Here is a 19,379-nt window from a genome sequence, read left to right on the forward strand (position 1 = left end):
TACAACGAGGCTTCTGCTAGCTAGTTTAGGTTTGGCTACATAAGGAGACATGTTTCCCACAGTCTGGTCACTTGTCCTGTAATAAAGCAAAACTCTTTCTTATACAGCAGCATTAAATTAACCCATTGTCCGAAATCCTGACTTTCCTGCTGGTATTCAAGTCAAGTCAAGTCAAGTTTATTTATAAAGCACATTTAAAAACAACCGAGGCTGACCAAAGAGCTGTACAATAAAATACAAATATAAAATACAATAAAACACAAGTACATAAAACACCTCACTGATAAAACAATAAATTAAAACAATAAGTTAAGCCTTGCTAAAAGCCAATGAGAAGAGGTGAGTTTTAAGAGCAGTTTTAAAAGTTCCAAGGCTTGTGGAGAATCTGATGTGAGGAGGTAAACTGTTCCACAGTCTGGGTGCAGCCACAGCAAAAGCCCTCTCTCCCCTAGTCTTTAGTCTGTACCTGGGAACATCTAAAAGCATCAGGTCTGCTGACCTCAAAGATCTCCTGGGGCGGTAAATGCTAAGAAGCTCTGCCAGGTAAGGAGGTGCAGTACCGTTAAGAACCTTAAAAACCAGCAGTAAAATTTTAAAATCAATCCTGTATTGTCTCATCTGTGTCCTCTTCATGGTGGGGTTTATATACTCATATACATCATGATGTCTTTGATGTTTTCTCATCCAGGTTTATCTTGCTCGCCAAACTGGGAGACACTTTATTCTATTTTATTCTATGTCTGTGAAGGTTCTCAGTCATCCAGGTCACGTTGTCAAAGGAGCTTGCAAAGAAAAGCGTCTGGACTTCTTTAAGTTGCTTGAAGACGTTTCACCTCTCATCCGAGAAGCTTCTTCAGTTCTAAGGTCAAATGGTGGAGAGTCCCAGATATAAACCTAGTGGGAGTTTCCCCCCACAGAGGGACAAAAGGACCCCTGATGATCCTCTAATCACATGAGCCAAGGTGTGAAACTGGGTGTGGGTCCCAATCAGCCAGAGTTTCGGGTGAGCTCATTGTGAAACCTGGCCCCACCTTATCATGCGAATTCCTGAGGTCAGATGGCCCAGGATGTGAGTGGGCGTTAAGGCTTCTGGGAAGGATCTCAAAACTATTTTATTCTACTTTTCTACTCCCTTCTCTGTTCCTCTGATCCATATGAGCTGCCAATATTGCTCATAAGTGGGAAAGGATGTAGGCACAGGATATATAGAGGATAACTTAGGGAGGGGAGCTATAACCTGGATCAAACCTACTTTTCCATGCAATAGACTGAGGAGAGTATGAGATTGTTCCCACTGCCCTGTTGTTCTGTGATGTCTCGTCCTCTCTCTCCTCCCTGATCTGCTTTCACTGCTTCTCAGAGTGTGAATATAATTCCAGGTCCTGGACATTTGTTTTCGAAAGAACCTGGAGGAATATTTCAGAAAACATTTAAAGGAAAGTGTCTTTTACACAACTGGATCAAAGCTTCTGATACCTTTTGGTCCCAGGAACACTTCATGAAAGCCTACATGTGACTATGAAAGCAAACAATGAGCTAACTGTAGTCACACTCCAGACTGTCTCCATTCAGTAACATCCCAGAATCTGTGATTCTTACTGGTTACGTGTGACAGACGGCCAGATATGATTGTTCATCATCATTAATACAATCATCAATAAAACGGCAATTATTAGACTGTTTTTTATTTATTGATGTGGAGTTGCTGACAGTATATTAGAAGTGTCATGAGTGGAGTGGGAGGGAGCTGGTTGTTGTTGGTATATAAAACTGTGCATTAAAATGTTTGATGTTTTTGTTTAGACGTCATGTGTTTCTTCTTGTAGGATCACACCAAAGTCAGATAATATCTACACCTGTACACGGGGTTTGCTGTGAGTGCGTTACACATTTGCAGGGATCTGATCTCATTTCCTCTCAGCTGATTTTGATTGGCAGTGATGGATGAAAAGTTTTAAATTATTTTAGCTGTGGATCATCTCTGAACTTCTAGTAAAGATAATGTGGGGCTTTTCCATAAAGTCCCTAAGGTGATCTACTGGATTTAGGACCGGTGATGGTATCAGTTCCTTCACCCTCCAGGATCTACCTGCACATGAGGGGGGAGCCATGACCCTCTGCACCAGCATACAGACTGACAGGTCCAAGGATTTCATCCAGATACCTACTGACAGTCAGGCTGTTATTGCCCAGCCTGTACGTGTCTGTGCATCGCTCCATAAATATGCAGATCATCACCTTCTTACATCTGTCACATGTGCTCAGACTGAGCTTGCTCTCATCTGTAGAAACCACAGGGCCCAGTGATGGACCTCTCGGCTCTGGTATTCTGTGGCAGGCACCAATCAGGCTCTGAGGTGACAGGTGTTGGGCACAGGGTCTGTTTGGTCAGAGACATTGTGTGACAGCAGCGGGCTGCTGAAGGTCATTTTGTAGCTGCGGCTCTTCCTTGCACAAAGCACCGTCCCTGCTAATGGGTTATGGACCTTCTAGAGCCCGTCCAGCTCTCCTGCAGTAACTGGGAGCTCCTCACGAGACTGTTCTGGGAGACACAGCAAACCCGATGATGGCGTGTTTTGTTGTGCCATCGTCAGCCATCTCTATGCTTGTAATTTGAAAGAAAACACAATGTTCTGCTAATGAAGCGAAGGACGTAGGGGACGTTTTGGCCCTTTGATGTTATTACCACTCTCAAAATCTTTTTTGTGCAACCAAAATTGTTTTCCACACGCGTGACAAAATGCATGACAGGGACTGACTGTGATAGCTGTTTTACCCAGTGTAAGCCTCGATGTCATCCACAGAGAAATCAGAGATGTTCCTCAGATTAATAACAACCTGTCAGTGTGACCAGATGGTGGATTTATGAGATAGAGGCAGAACAGAGAAGTCGCCTGTGGGCAAGAGAGCACTGGGAGTCGATTTTGTACAGAGATTAGTCCTGGACAAAGACCAGCAACCGAGAGCAGTGTGTCCCACTGCTGCCTCAGTTGTGACAGGCAGATTTCTCCTGTGATTAATCACTCCTTGTTAGCTGCATGAAAGCCCTGACAGACAGGCTTGGTACAGAAAACTCTTAATAGATTCTGCCTGTAATAAGAGCTACAGCACCAGACTGCTGCTCAGGTTTTCAGACTAGGCTTTCTGAGGCCAGCAGACTGGATAAGCAACCAACACCTTTAAAAATAAAGAAGCTTTTTTGCTGTTTGTTTTGTCTTGCCTGAAGCATAATGACAGACCAAATATCACCGCGCTGGCAGAAAGACTGGGACGTCTAAAAACTGCAAACCCCACGTGAACAACTGTCCAGCATCGTTGTTTATTCTGTTTACAGTGTCGGTGCTTCTCAGCTCATGGAATTTTCTACTGATTATATGCAACTATGTATCTATTATGTTTGTTATATTTCTGTCATTACATACTGAAAACAGCACACACTGAATGCTGGGACTCCTCGTCTGACAGGAGCAGCGTTTGAAAGACCTCACAGCGTCCCGACAAAGAGACACACTGGGTTTAATACTGTAACAGTGTCAGTCTTTCACAAGCTTTCTGCCAAATGAATCACACTTTAGCTGCTGCTGTGTGCTTCACCTTCATTTTAATTGTATTTTCAATCACAAAACACTGATGATAGATAGATACAGACATATACTAGAGGTGGGAATCATCAAACATCCCACGATACGATATTATTGCAATTTTTTTAAATATTTTGCGATATTCAGATTCTGTCCATAAAGTTAAACTTTATCAATATTCATTTTATCTAATATCAAAGTCTCACACTCAGTCTTTCTCTCATTTCAGTTTTATTGTTGACAAACTGAACGGTTTGTATTACAGTCTAGTCCAACTTAACTGAATGCAACCATCTGGTACAATTACAGCTATTCTGAACTATGCAATTTATGGAAACTATGCAGCCCCTTCAGCAACTGAAGAATTTAAAAGTAAATTAAAACAAAATATAATTTCACATTAAATAAAAAAGTTTTAAACTTAATTAAAATAAAACATGTCTTAAATTAAAATAAGTAAACTGTCATGTTTATTGCTGCCATAAAACATGTTAAACACATTTGGACAGTGAAGGAATGTCAGGATTCTTGCTCAGAAAAAGGATCAACATGCTCTGAAGTCAGAGCACAAAAACCTTTTTTGTAACAAAATATCGATTTCTGCTGTCCCTGTATCGATACATTATTAGCAAACAAAATATCACGATGCTACACAGTATCGATTTTTCCCCCCACCCCTAGCATATACCCACCCTGTGTGTGTCCTCCAGTCACAACAGGTAAATACGTCTTTATTTCAGACCTTTTCACATCATCCAGTTGTTCAGTTGTTCCTTCAGACCTGATACTTTGAACCTATTTTCTCATTTCTGATGCTGCTATACTTTTCCCAGCCACTGGAGGCTGCCTCTCAGTGTACATGGGCCCAGCTTACATGTGTTGGAGAGTCTTCGGGGCCCTTGGCACGGCCTGCAGCCTGTTTGGTGCTTAGAGCCTGTTCCTGTGCTGTCCTTTACACCAACCTTTTCTACCTACGGGTAATTTTTCTTGATGTCAGCCACCAACTGTTTTTGTCGATGGTACGTCCCATGGAAAGGGTTGGTGGTCCGTGTAGTTCCTCTTCCTGTTCCTTATCACGTCTGTAAGCTGAGTCATTACTGGCTCAGCTGCAGCCTCCCTTAGTTGTGAATGCCTCGTGTTTTATCCAGGCCTGTGGCACTAACGCGCACTAATTACTCATCGTCACCCTTCCCGTTTTCTGAATGACATCACAGCGTCCTCGCTGTAGATCCTAGTGACGCGGCTCAGTGGGTCAGCGTCTCTCTCACTGCATGTATACAGCTTCATGTCATCCATGTAGAGGAGGTGGCTGATGGGAACTCCACTCCTGAATTATATCTGTATCCAGTCTTAGTGATGAGTTGGCCTGGGTGCTTGAGGCGTATGCAGAACAGCAGCTGGGACTTTATGTTCCACATGTGATGGTGACTTCTGTAACTGCCTTGGGGTTGTTGTCGTCCACAGTCCACAGTTCACTAGCTGGGCCCACGTCCTCATTTTAGGATTGGCAGCGTTTTAGTAGGTAAAGATGATGCTTGGACATTAATTGAGCTGCGGTTTGGGGAAGGCCTCGAAGGGGACTGGCGACGGCTCCCGGGCCTGGCAGATCCCCGTGTTATAAATAGGAGTGAAGAAGTTAAAGAACTGAGAACAAGGAGGGAGGGAGGGCACATAAACGAGAATGAACAGCTTGCAGAACTGGGGGAACCTATATAGATGACAACAGGAAGGAGCGTGTTTGGAGGCGTGGTCCCGCTCCTGAAATTCGGATTCATAACCTCCAATAGATGTTATTAGCAGACACAGTGCCAAACACATGACCAACAGACCGTACGAAAGAATGTTTTGCATCAGGCTTCATTCATGAGCATCCCAGTAATAACCACAGCAGCAGGATTATTAAAGACCAATGGACTGTTGGAGCAGAGGACGGCAGTGGGTAGTGGCACTCAAAGGCCAACTGCTAGAATAAATCCTTCTGGGAGCAGGGGTACCACCCCCGACGTCATGACATCTGTGAGTGTCGCTTTGGACACATGAGTCAAACATCAGTGAGGTGGAACAGCTCACTGTTACTGAGGCAAAAACACAGCGAACAAAGAGGATTTGAATGCTCAAATAATGAATGCAAAAGCAGCTGGATTTCTCCAGGACAGTCAGACAGAAACGTCCTCGTCTTTAACTCGACTGTCCAACATTTAACCAAAAGCCAACTTCGGTGTGGGCACAGTTCTAGAAGTGTCTCCGTGTGGGATCAATAATGGCGTTCACTCAGCTGGAAAATTCATTCATGTCACATGGAGACAGGATTTTAGACCGGCTCAACTAACTTGTCATTTCAGTTTAATCTTAATCTGGAGATTCAGACACTGGTGAACATCAGTCGCATATGCTCCTTTATTTTATTTACATTTCATTTTAGCAGGTATGCTTCAGTATGTGATCAGTTTGAATGTGGTTAAATCCATTTGAATATTAAATATACAAATCTTATAGGATTCCCAGTTCAACTGCATTTGTGTCAAATAATCACTTTTACATTATATTTAAAATCGATGTGCTGTGTACAAATATTGGAGCACAGCGGTTAGACACCTTTAGAAACCAACTGACATTATGTACTTTGCTTTTTGCATGTTGCTTCTGGTATTTATTCCAACATTAAACTGTACACACATGCTCTGTGTGCATATTTCACGTATTATTTATTATCAAAATTATTCTTCAAGGACCCAAATGTTGCTACGCGTCAATTATCACCATTGAATCAGTGACAGAGGTTTCTTTCAGCCTACAGCACTGTTTGCTAGTCATGTTTACAAGTGATAATAGTGAAACCTTGATGTGTGCTTTCAGAGTCAGATCCAGTAAATCACAGCTGACCTTTATGTTTACCTGTGTTTTAGCTGCTTTTAGTAAAGTGCTATAGTAGAAGAAGCACTGCGACTCTGCTGCTCAGGACTGAAGCTTTCTGGAAGCTGTCCAACCAACCAGCTTCTTAATGTTTAAAAAACAACAACCTAATTAGTTAAATGAACCTTCAGCTTCATTTAAAGACTCGTACGTGTTCGTCCCAGTTTCAAGTCTTTAAAGCAGACACAGTTCATTTGAGCTGTGAACAATAGATCAGCCTGTGTTTTAGAGTCAAAGGACATTTAAATAATATTGTCTGCAGCTTGTTTGTCGTGTGTCACAAATGCAGATTTAATTACACTCTGTAAATATGAAGCTGTTATTCTTCGTGACACTGGTTGCTGAGAAAATAAAAAGGAAACAAGTACAAAACAAAAAACCCAGAATTTAAAAATATTAGAGAAACTAATTGTTATGTATAGCTGTGTGTGTGTGTGTGTGTGTGTGTGTGTGTGTGTGTGTGTGTGTGTGTGTGTGTGTGTGTGTGTGTGTGTTCCAGTCATTACCACAGAAGCTGCTGCATTTCATCTTCTTCCTACATGGAGAAAATTCAAGAGAGATGCCTCCGAGGGAAATGTTTGAAATCCACTCAAACATCCTCCAGTGCATTAGACGAGAAACATGTGGCAACCATTTCTTTTCTCTCACACGCAGGGCTACAGCACACCCCAGGCATGGGGCGCTACTGCCCCCTGTCGCTTAAATGTGTTAGTGCAGCATTGCCTGCAAAGGTGAGCAATTTGCTGATGAACAAACAGCATGAACATAAACTGCAGCCTCCCTGTGTACGCGTGCACTCGCTTTCTCTAATTACTGTTTATTAGTTTTCTTGCCTGAAAACATCAACAGCAGGATATGCCAAGGAAGGTACTGACCAATCACAAACAACCTGGAAGTCCATTAAAAGAATAACCAACAGAGCATGCGTGTGTGTGTGCGCGTGCGTGCGCGCGTGTGCATGTGTGTGTGTGTGTGTGCATGTGTGTGCGTGTGTGTGCATGTGTGTGTGTGTGTGTGCGTGCGTGTGTGCGTGTGTGTGGGAGAGATTATCGACTTTAGCTCAATTAAATAATCTCATCAAGATGTTCATAACAACACATCATGACTGCATACATGTCGGCTTTTACTGATGTTGTTTGTTTTATCGATGTTGTTCATAACAACAGTTTAACAACACTAAGTTACGTGAATCCGTGACAGAGAAGCACAAACATCTCTGCTGTATGTACAGAGTGTATGCACACACACACCATCAGCACATACACTACAGGTCATGTTCTCGTGTTGTTCCCCCGTCACTGAGGTTACACCTTGGCTGGTTCTGTGGAGAACAGCTGGTTTATTCTCTCCCTGCCTCCTCCAGCAGCTGACCGAGGCTGTGGCTCTTTGGCCTCAGGTGTGGACAGCTTACAGCTGCCCTCATCTTGGCCTCTAGCCTCCTTCTCCATGGAGGCTACTGCTCATCTTGTAGCATCTCCCTGGTCACTGCTGCCGTGCTGTAGATCAGCTGGTTGGTTCAGTGATGGTCGCAGTAGATATTGTCCATAATACTGCGTTCACATCTCTCAGCAGACATTAAGTGGGTACCCAGTGTGGTACCAATCTTGTGTGGGGGTTAAGACATCTCCCCCCTGACCTTTTGTCCTGGCTCCCCCTGCTGTAGTCTGTGTTGCTTCATTCAGACAAAGTCTGGATAATAATAAATAATAAATAACCTCGGGGTTAGCTTATTTGTCTGTCAGGAGGGAAGTTTATGTACTTTTCTAAGGATAACATCATCAACAAAATACACCAGAAACAAATCCTGTAAAAGTAGAGATTATTTCACAAAAAAAGAGAAACAAATACAACTAATGTAACCAGAACATGCATGACTGTCTAATGTAACAGATCGTTAGTATACTAAAGATTAGTATAATGTGAATATGACTATAATATTAAAATAATGAATATTAGTATAATATTCATCTGTTTCTATAGCAGCAGCAGTCAGCAGTATGTATGGGGGTTCAGAGAGGGGGGGTCTTTTGGTAGACACACCCTCACCTCATTCATCCGTTTGCAGAGAGGTCAGGACTCGGTGGAACTGTTTTATTTACTGGACCTCTCTGCTGTTCCTATTGATTTATTAATCACTCCAGCAATGAACTAACAGTTACTGACCTTTCATAGTCCCTGGTTACCCCCCCCCCACCCACCCCAGCCCAAACCAGCTGAATCGATCATTTAATGGAGCATCAAGGCCACACAGATTATATGTCAGCGTTTTGTCATGCTTGCCCCATATCCAGATTGGTCAATACACTGACCTTCGCTAAGAAGTGCGTAAACAACAACAGGCAGGGACGAATTCCATCATAACCTTTTAGGCCTATTTAGACTGTGGGCTAATAGGTGGTGGGGGTGGGGGGGTTACTCAAATATACTCCTGTATCTGTGATGGTCACAATTACAATACAGTCAGATTGCATTTGAAACAGGAAGTCAGCATACTTCCTGAGATCATGGCCCAGTTTCATACACATCACAGTTGTTAAGGCAGAGATATTAGATACTACAGCATATGCAGTTTGCTTATATACACAGAAAAGGAGCAAACAGATGGTAAATACAGACTTATTTCTTATATTTGCTGAATTTCTAATAATTTAAAGGCTTCAGGATTTTTGTCCTTAAAAACATCAACTCCACATCACAGCTTGCGTGACATGAACAGTCTAACGTAAGGTGGTAACCCCAGCTCACTGTACCCTAAAAGAGTAAAGCAGGCCAGCTGGAGCTCACTGTGCACCACAATAGCTGCTTTGACGTTGTGGAGGATGCAATATTGTCCTGATTACTGCAGGCATGAATGCAACTGGATGAGCAAGAAAAAGAGGGAGGCCTGGAAACAAAACAACAATGTGGCTTCATCGTAGCCCAAGAACACCACGCTGGCCCCATCAGCTGGCCAGTGTCAGAAAGCACCGGCTTTCTCAATGGATGTCAGTCACTGCACCACTAATAGCAGATGACATGGAACATAATGCACCAACTAGGAGAAGGAGTAATGGCTCATGAATTCAGCAGCCCTGAAGCAGGGATCTGTCAAAACTCAGCAGTGCATTGTGGGTTAATGTGTTTCATACACCTCCCCTCACCCTTCAGCCATCGCAGTACGCCGCTCATGCGTGTGCATGCGAGCAAACGCGTCTGTATGTAATGCCATGTCCCACCATGTCGCGGCTGCAGCCCGTCTGTGTATCCAGCCATGCTAAAACCATTTTCTTTTTAATTAATCACGCCAATAATACGAAGCAGCTTTAGTCAGAGTCCAGCTGCGAGGCTTAAGCGCCAATCAATGGTGCAGTTTTGAAAGCCCAGGGAGTGTCAATATTTTACAAAGTGCAAAACATGAAAGTCCTGGAGGCTCGGGGTGCCCCACATACAGTGCCCTGGGGATGCAGGCGGCCCATAAAGCTCCTGACTGCATCTCTGCTTTTGTTCCCGTGCAGAGGAGGGCAGGAGGCTGGCTCTGCGACCCACAGCCACGGCCTGTCAGTACGGGAAAGTTCATTGCTCACAAATACACGACAAAAGTCATTTTAATCCAGGAATCCACCTCCAGAATGGGGCATCTGGGATGTTAGATTCAGAAGCATTAGCAACATGTTTAAATGCAGCCACGACCTTCGATCCATGAGTCTATTAAAAATGTGGACGTGTGGAGAAACACTCATAGTTTCAGTCACATCACAAATATGGGCCCAGTGCAACAGGACCCACGTCAGTAACTGTTACTGCAATAATTCTGTATACTTGATAATATGATGAACTAATACTTACTTTAAAATGTAAAGTAATTAATTGTTGTTGTTTTTGCACAACACTGGTCACTATATTCTTCATTTCCAGTTAATATTTGTACAGCTGCTGTTATTGTGTATATATTTATATTTCTTCATACATTCTTATATATAGTTCTATATTGTATATTTTGTTGTACAGTTATTTTATTTTCAACTTTAATTTATATATTTTATCTTATTCTTCCCAGTTAAATTTACCCTTCATTCTAATTTGTGTTGTACAGTTATTTCATTTTTAACCTTAATTTATATTTTATTCCTTCCTAGTTAAATTTACCCTTTTTAATTTTTCATATTTATTTCCTATCTTATTCATAGCCTTTTCCTTTTTTGTTTTCTTTAGGTCACGAGCAGTTGTCCAAGCATTTCACTACATATCGTACTGTGTATGACTGTGTACGTGACAAATAAAATCTGAATTTAAAAGTAACGTGTTCGCGTGTTTATATGTGTAAAATCGTATCATACAACTGACTGTCCCAAAAATCTGAACAGAACGAGGAAAAAGGCTTTTAGATGCGCTGTTTCCTGGACAGTGTTACTGTGGGGGAGTTTAAGTCCACCGTAAAGGAACGAGGAAGAACTCTGTTAGTCAGCGTGGATGTTTCTGTTAATCATCTGTTATTGTGTCACATGTTTGTGCAGAGTAGTTATGTGGTGCAAGTGTGTTTGAGCTTTGCTGCCATGATGTCAGGTCTCGGTTAGAAATGAGATTCTTACCTGAAGGACCAATGAAAGAATTTTAAAAAATGAACTTGGTTCATTTCAAAGGGAAACATGTTGTCAGTGTGCAGCAGATGGTTCAGTGGAGGATCAAATGAAGTGACATGATCATTTTCACAGTTGTTTTTTAAACAGGGTGTTTTTGTTTTGTCCTGGATGTTTTCAGTTACAAATAAATGAATAAATAGAAATAATAATGACTAAATGTTGCAACATGCTGATTTCCTTTCACTTTTACAGCGTGTTTGTTCCATAGCATTACCTCCTATTGCAATTCAGTTCTCATTCCATTTATTTGGTTGCTGTCAGTCCAATTCCCAGAATGCCTGCAATCAGTGATGCTGAGCGCTCCAAGGCTGTGGGCCAGCCTGTGTGGAAAGCTTGGCCATTATCTGAAGCTAATGGGGCAGACACAGGAGGTGGAAATGACACAGTACAGAGTTCAGATGCTAGCTATCACTTCAGGAAGTAGTCACAGGCTGATTAAAGAATCCAGTCACTGGTGTCACTGGTGAACTGTGATGACTGACATTTGTCTTATTGGCTTCATTTGCTGAAGCAGCAGCTGGAACTTCGAGCAAAGAGTCAAGAAAAACATTTATTTTATTGATTTACTTTGTACACAAACAAGATGTGCTGTGAACGTCTCAGAGAGACACACACATGCATATATTTATACATATAACATCTTTTGCACGAGGTTCGTATCAGAGTTTTAACCCCTGAAAGCTCTTTTTTTGTACTTCTCTGATTCTTTCTCTGTTCAAATCATTTTAATACAGATTTGGAGATTACAGGTTTCACTGCTCGCTCTCCAATCCTTCAAAGTTTTACTTTAACAGTAATTAATTTCAAAGCTGAAAATCACTCCACCGCGCTCTTTGTGAAGACATGTATACTTCATACAAATGTAAAAACAGTCAACTTCACATGTTTCAATGGTTAAAATCCACAAAGTCAGTTTGCACTGGTGTATACTGAACTATGTGCAAGTCGTTATCAGCAAAAATGAGGAATCAGTGAAGCAGTTTGAGAAATGCAGGGCTGTAACTCGTCTTTCCTTTGGTGTAAATATAAATGTAAAAACCAATGAAACGGGCAGAGTCAGCTGTTATTCGGGTGTAGTGACGGGTACCTCAAAGTATGTGGCACCATGATGAGGAACTAAACGACATGTTCATGCTGTCAGGAACAAACATCTGTGGTTGAGTATCACATGGTTCACTTATCATTTTTGGAAACTATAATAAAAACATTTTGACTGTTTTTAGTTTGAAATCCACCATAAACGATCGTCTCTTTGCATTAAATTAAACTGTAATGTCGATATCTCAGGGTTACAGTACTGATATTTTGTAAAGATGAACAGAGATGTCAATAACACAGTGTTAGCTCAGTGACACAAAGCTGGAAGCTGCAGGTACCACAGCCATGAACGCACAGAGACGCACACACAAACACTGCCCTCTGCTGGTTACTTCCTGAGCTGCAGTTTCAGGTTAAACGACAGATGTCATCTTCCAGCTTAAAAACAAACCGGTCCTTCACCTGAACAGCTGATCCAGCAACCCAAACACGTGTTTTCGATTGTAGGAATCAGCCAAAGTCCAGATCATAATCGAGTTTTCATGTATGTTCATTTTCCTTGTTTGTTCTCAGTGCTTTAACCTACACTGGTCAGGTTTGAACCACCTGCCTCATATTGTGTTGGTGCCTCTCTGTAGCTGCCTGTCCTGTCGAGGCATGGACTCGATCCCTGATCTGTAGCTCGACTGGATCGGGACGTGGGGACTTTGGAAGCCAAGCCAACACTCAAGCTTGTTGATACATGGTCTGTACAACAATGCTTAAGTAGGTGGTGAGTGTCAAAATAACATCATAGCAGGACCCAGTGTTTCCCAGCTGACCTTTGTGTGTGAGCAGAGGAGAAGCCACAGCATGCTTTAGAATCTGCACAGATGCAACGTGGACAACAGTACAAGAATAATAATAACTAGAAAGTGCATTTTCTGAAGAAACTGCAGTGTGAATGCTTGAATCTGAATGTATGCACTGAAATGAATTAATTGCTGAATTTTGAGTTAAAAATATTGAATGAGATTAAAAAAAAACAAAAAAAAAAAACGAATTTAACCTGAAAACAAAAGTGCTGAACTGCTAAAAGCTGAAGGTTACACAGAAGAAGGAGTTGGAAAAAAACTGAAAATGTTTTAATTGTAAATTAGAAAAACCTAAGAAATGAGAAAAGAACATTTAGAGTCAGAAAACATCTGAATGAATATTAAAAGGTCATATTCTTTGAATCACTGAATGACTCAAATGTGATCCCTCCACTTTGATCCACACAGTTTAAAAAGTTTACATCTCTGAGCTTTGAAAGACAAGATGTTGGAAAAAGAACAACGATGGCGACGTTTTGAGGGTAAAATGATGGCTGTAACACTGTGGACACAGCAGCAGTTGAAAGAGAAGTGTTTAAGATGAATCTTGGTACAGTGGCAGGCAGAGCTCGTTAAGCAGGCAGGTGTGAGCCTGGTTGCTATAGTGACTGCACCCAATGGCTCCATACACACGTACACAGACATGCGCCTCACTTTTGCTGCTTAAAATGAACAGAAAAGTCAGGCCGAAACAAATCGTTCCCAAATTAAAAGTACAAGTCGTATTGACAAAATTCTTTCACCGTGAGCGACAGCAGCTTCTAGTCTACCGAATTCTCAGTTTTCATGCCTGTGGAGTTTATTATATGGACGTGGTGACAGTGGAAAGACACCATGCTCTTCTGATTTTCAAACCAACCTTCTGAGCCATTTTAACATTAGAGTCTATGGAAGAGTTGGAGGGAGGAGGCTGTGCATTGGTGACATTTATGAAAGAACCATAACACCTAGTACAATAGTAAACACATTGGATGAAAGAGGACCGCCATGGCTACGTTTTGAGGGTAAAATCATACATGTAGAGCAAACGCTGTGGACACAGCAGCAGTTTTAAAAAAGATTTTAAGATTAATTTTTTTGCTCCTCTCACTCTAGCAGTTGAGCTGTCTCACTCTAGCCCCAACATTCCGTCCCATACACACCCATTATAAACTCTGAAACGGGTGAAAAAACATCATGAAACTTAAACTGGAACTGAAGAAAAAGTATACTAGATATTGAAAAGATAAATGCAAGTTGAATAGTTGAATGTCTTGTCTTCGTTTTAAAGTTTGAATGGTGGCTCTATGTCAATGTATGTGGAAGTAGTAAGAGTTTAAAAATGAGTAAGTTGAATGAGGATTTGAAGGGTCTCCCCATTGAAATACATTATAAATTTTTGTTGAATAAAGTTGAATAAAATTAAAAATATAAATGTTAAAAATATGAAAAATGGAAGCAGTGTTGTCCAAAAGAATAGGAATCTAACGGTGTTGGAATGGTTTTTCTAAGTTGAACGGTTTTGAAGGAGTAGGATTACAAAAAACGTACGGAATACAGAATAAAATATAATAATAATAATAAAGATTACAACAACAATACTGTGAATGCTTTTCAAGCATTCACACTAATAATAATAATGACTGCATTTATATGCCGCTTTTCGAGGTCCCTTAAAGCGCTGTACAATTCCACTATTCATTCACTCTCACATTCACCTACCAGCAGGCGGCAGGTGAAGTGTCTCGCCCAAGGACACAACGACCGAGACTGTCCGAGCCGGGGCTCAAACCGGCAACCTTCCGGTTACAAGACGAACTGCCAACTCTTGAGCCACGATGGCCCCAGAGCCTACGTGTCACACCTACAGCAGCTGCATACACTCCTGCATGTTGTTCATATGCATGCCAGGAGAGCTCACGCGTCACTGACACAGCAACGCTTACACAGTGGGCATCGCAGCACTCGCTGAACCTGCTCTGTAACTTCCTGCATGCTGTCATTTCATGACTGTGTGGTTCCACTTTCACTCTGCAATTACACAACTCACAGCTGATTAGAGACCATTTAGGAGGAAGAAATTTTTGATCATGGATCAAACCTTACAGTATCACCCTCAAATTCAGTGAGAAAGACTCTAGGATGAAATATAAAGGCAGAGGGCGTGGCTAAGATCTGGAATTAAACACCTGAATTCAAAGGCAACGAGGTAGCCCAGTACTTTTGTCTATCTCAGCTCTATGAGGCTGACTGCATAACAGGCAGGTTGATAATCAGACGGCCTGCCTGGCTGGGATGGCAGAGCTTTGCTTAGGAGACATTAACGCCACTCTGGGCCGTCGCTAGCCTTGGTTTCAAATGCTTGCAAAGAGCTGATGTTGTGTTATGTGTTGTGTAAGCAATTGATTTTACAGACTAAGATAAAATTATAATATTGGATGAACATGCAATGCAACATATAATGCATCTCCAGCCATGATAGGACTGGGGTATACTCTGGACAGGTCACAAATGAACCTGTCACAGTTTGGGACTTCAGCGTAAAGCCCGAGTGCTCAGACAGAACCCTCAGTGTATTTCCTCATGTGGGGAGATCAGGACGATAACTGGCTGCAGCTCCTGTAATTAGCCAGTACCTTACTGCTAGTCTTTGATGAGCCTCACACACCCTCTGATTCTGTCCTGGACTCAGAGAGCTGTGGTGGACTGTGGAGTTTGCACTCTGATGACACTTCAACCTCAGGTTCTGATGTCTCAGATGTTTTCTGAGACTGGCTCTGGTTCTCCAGTGGAGCTTGGGGTTGCTTCTGTTGAATCCTGGGTTCTGGTGGGTCCTGCAGCTGGCAACTGGAACCCATATGCAACTGTCTCTGCAGCTCCTCAGCGCTGTGGGCTAGCATGATGCTCACCTTCCTCTGGTGGGCCAGGGCCTCCTCCTTGTCGTTCAGCTACACCAGAAAACACAGTATTAAAAGTCAAATAACATTTGTTACAAAGGCCCACCCACAGAGCTTGTTGCACATCACTTTGTTGCAGACGGTTGGTCACTAGTGGACTTCTTTCGTTGTCAGGTTACAGACGAGCATTTGTATTTAAATTTTCGGAGTTTTTCTATAAATTAACATTTCTTGATGAAACCGTTCTATCACAGAGAAATATTTTTGCAGAAGAAGCTGAGCAGCGGTGGGGCCTCGATCTCTTTCTTTCTCACGACAACAAGATCTTAGACGAGATACTAACCAAGTCCAGCAGCTTGTAGAGAGTCTCTAAATGTTCATCAGGCATCTTCATCTCCAGACCAGAGGGGAGCAATGCCTTCAGCCTCTTACTTACACTTATTAAAGGACTCTTGTTGGCACCTGTAGACAAAACAGATTGAGAAGCATTTGTATCATGATTTGTTTACATCGTTTTCACTGTCGCAGTGCAAACGTTCCCGTGCCAGCTTCCTTTAGCTTTGATGTCCGAACAGACAAATGAAGACAAGTGAGCGTAATGTCCACCGTCCTCTGCATAATTACTATCACTTAAAACAAACTGCTTCCATCAGTGACTGTGTCTGATTTGTCCAAAGTTATTCCACGGAAAAAAATCGACATTTATTTTGAACGGAGGTCAAATTTGCGTGGCTTCAATACACAAGTTAGTTTTTGCTTTGCCACGAGAGGCGCATCAGTGGCAGCTTCTGTTCTGAGCTTTTTGGGGGGTTTCAGTGTTTGTCTTTGTACTTCTTTAGTACCTTGTTAAGTATTTGTGCACTATTTTTATTTTTTCACCTAAAATAATAAATCAAGTCCATGTGTATCTTTAGTTATTGCAGCTGATTCTGTGTGGGTCGGGGGAGAGTCGTTTCTCTGACCAGCTGTGTGAACACCTAATAATTGTGAGCTTTTTGTTATGCACAAAAACAACATTGTTTTCTTTTATTTATGGAGCATTATTATTTAATAAATGCTCATAATTTATTTTTGAGAAAATGTTATGTACATCTGCTAGCATCCATCGGAGGATGAATGCGTGTGAATGTTAGTTGGTGTGTGAGTGGGTGAATGCACAAGTTGTGTAAAATTCTTAGTGCTCAGAAGAGTAGAAAGGTGCTATAGAAGACCCAGAACCAGTCCAAAAGCAAACGATCCAGTTAGTGTAGGACGTTATGTTGACAGCAGACTTGCCTTCAGCTTTAGAGTGATTTGATTTCTTAATATTGGCCTCGGCTACGAGCAGGAACTCCTCACTTCGCTTCCTCAGCTGTTGTTCAAAGGCGATGCGAAAAGCATCTGCAACCATCAAGGCCTCTTCTTTCCTTAAGCGCTGAGCATCCAGCTGTAAAACATACAAACACTAACGCTTCACACCACGGTAAACATTACAGTGGACACAGATGTACCCTGAACACGGTGCACCGAGTGCAAGAGGAACTACTTAATGACTGACACTCAAGAGAAAACCTCGATAAAGACAACAGATGAAACAAAAACTGGGACGCCCCCCTTCTGAGGGGTCCTGGGGAGAATATCTTATTCAAATATATTTAAGCGAGTAAGAAGAGAAAGGAAACCAAATTCTGGAATAAGAAGAGATGACTGTTCCTAAATATTAAGGCTTCCTTTAAGTTTGAATGATAGTAGACCAATGAGGGGAGATCTAATTTTTGAAAATGTTGGACTTTGCTAAACTCCAGTAATGTCATATGTTGCCAGGTCTGCCCTCTTAAGACAGGGACGTGCTGTCCAACCACCAACCAGGAATCACAGGAATACAAAAACCTCCTTGTGTGAGTCATAATATGGTGACTGATCATGTTAATAATGTGGTTTGTATGTTGATTTATTAGGTTTGATGTATGCTAAGACTCATGTCTCATCTGAGTTTAATCAGTAGCTGTTGAATGATCTTCTGTATATGTATATTAGGCAAGGCAAGTTTATTTATATAGCACAATTCAACAGCAAGGTGATTCAAAGTGCTTTACAGAGACATTAAAAAACAAAAACAATAAAAAGCATGATTTAAAATTGATTAAAAAACAGTAGATAAAATCAGTAGTTAAATGTAAGTTTTGAAATTTAAGCTTAAAGTGTGGATTTGGTGCTTTATTCAAATGCAGCTGAGAACAGGTGAGTCTTCAACCTGGATTTAAATAAACTGAGTGTTTCAGCTGATCTGAGGCTTTCTGGGAGTTTGTTCCAGATATAAGGAGCATAAAAGCTGAATGCAGCTTCTCCGTGTCTGGTTCTGACTCTGGGAACTGATAAAAGACCGGATCCAGATGACCTGAGGGATCTGGAAGGTTCATACTGGGTCAGGAGGTCACTGATGTATTTTGGTCCTAAACCATTCAGAGCTTTATAGGCCAGCATCAGAACTTTAAAGTCTATCCTCTGACGGACAGGCAGCCAGTGTAAAGACCTCAGAGCTGGACTGATGTGGTCCACTTTTTTGGTCTTAGTGAGGACTCGAGCAGCAGAGTTCTGAATGAGCTGTAGTTGTCTGACTGATTTTTTAGGTAGACCTGTAAAGATGCTGTTACAGTAATCAAGCCTACTAAAGATGAATGCATGGACTAGTTTTTCCAGGTCCTGTTGAGACATCAGATCTTTTATCCTTGAAATATTCTTGAGGTGATAGTAAGCTGACTTTGTTATTGTCTTAATGTGTTTTTCTAAGTTTAGGTCTGCATCCATCACTACACCCAAATTTCTCGCCTGGTTTGTGGTTTTTAGATGTATAGATTGAAGTTCTCTGGTGACCTGTAATCGTTTTTCTTTGGCGCCAAAGACTATTACCTCAGTTTGTTTTTGTTTAGCTGGAGAAAATTGTGGCACAACCAGTCATTGATTTCCTCAATGCATTTACCAAGAGCCTGTACAGGGCCTCGGTCTCCTGGTGACATTGTGATATATATTTGTGTGTCATCTGCATAGCTGTGATAGTTTATTTTGTTGTTCTTTATAATCTGTGCCAGTGGGAGCATGTAAATGTTAAACAGAAGGGGTCCCAAGATGGAACCTTGGGGAACTCCACATGTGATACTTGTCTGCTCAGATGTGAAGTTACCTATTGATACAAAGTATTTCCTGTTTTCTACGTATGTTTTGAACCAGTTTAGTACAGTTCCTGAGAGATCTGTCCAGTTCTCCAGTCGTTTGAGTAATATGTTGTGGTCAACTGTATCAAATGCTGCACTGAGATCCAGTAAAACTAGGACTGACATTTTTCCACTGTCTGTATTCAGACATATGTCATTAAACACTTTGGTCAGAGCAGTTTCAGTGCTGTGGTTCTGTCTGTATTCAGACAGAACCACAGCACTGAAACTGCTCTGGATTTAACATGGATGTTAAAATCCCCAACAATAATTACACAGTCGAAATCAACACAGATCACAGACAGCA

At 41.7% G+C, this 19,379-nt stretch overlaps 1 protein-coding gene across 4 annotated transcripts in view; it reads right to left on the reverse strand.

Annotated features, from left to right (window-relative positions):
• Positions 1-11,748: 11,748 nt before the first annotated feature.
• Positions 11,749-19,379, reverse strand: part of ccdc125 (coiled-coil domain containing 125) — a 29,267-nt gene continuing 21,636 nt past the window's right edge. For 3 of the 4 annotated variants that reach the window (XM_026188173.1, XM_026188174.1, XM_026188172.1), the window contains 3 exons: positions 17,157-17,307; positions 16,225-16,343; positions 14,778-15,932 (listed from right to left, as the gene is read on the reverse strand). In XM_026188173.1, coding sequence (XP_026043958.1) covers positions 15,645-15,932; positions 16,225-16,343; positions 17,157-17,307 — 558 coding nt within the window. In that variant the 3' untranslated portion in view covers positions 14,778-15,644. Of the gene's footprint in view, positions 12,973-14,777; positions 15,933-16,224; positions 16,344-17,156; positions 17,308-19,379 lie in introns of those variants that run through there. The other variant, XM_026188171.1, reaches the window with a different exon arrangement.

Source organism: Astatotilapia calliptera, chromosome 12, assembly GCF_900246225.1.
Source record: "Astatotilapia calliptera chromosome 12, fAstCal1.2, whole genome shotgun sequence".
Taxonomy (NCBI): Eukaryota; Metazoa; Chordata; class Actinopteri; order Cichliformes; family Cichlidae; genus Astatotilapia; species Astatotilapia calliptera.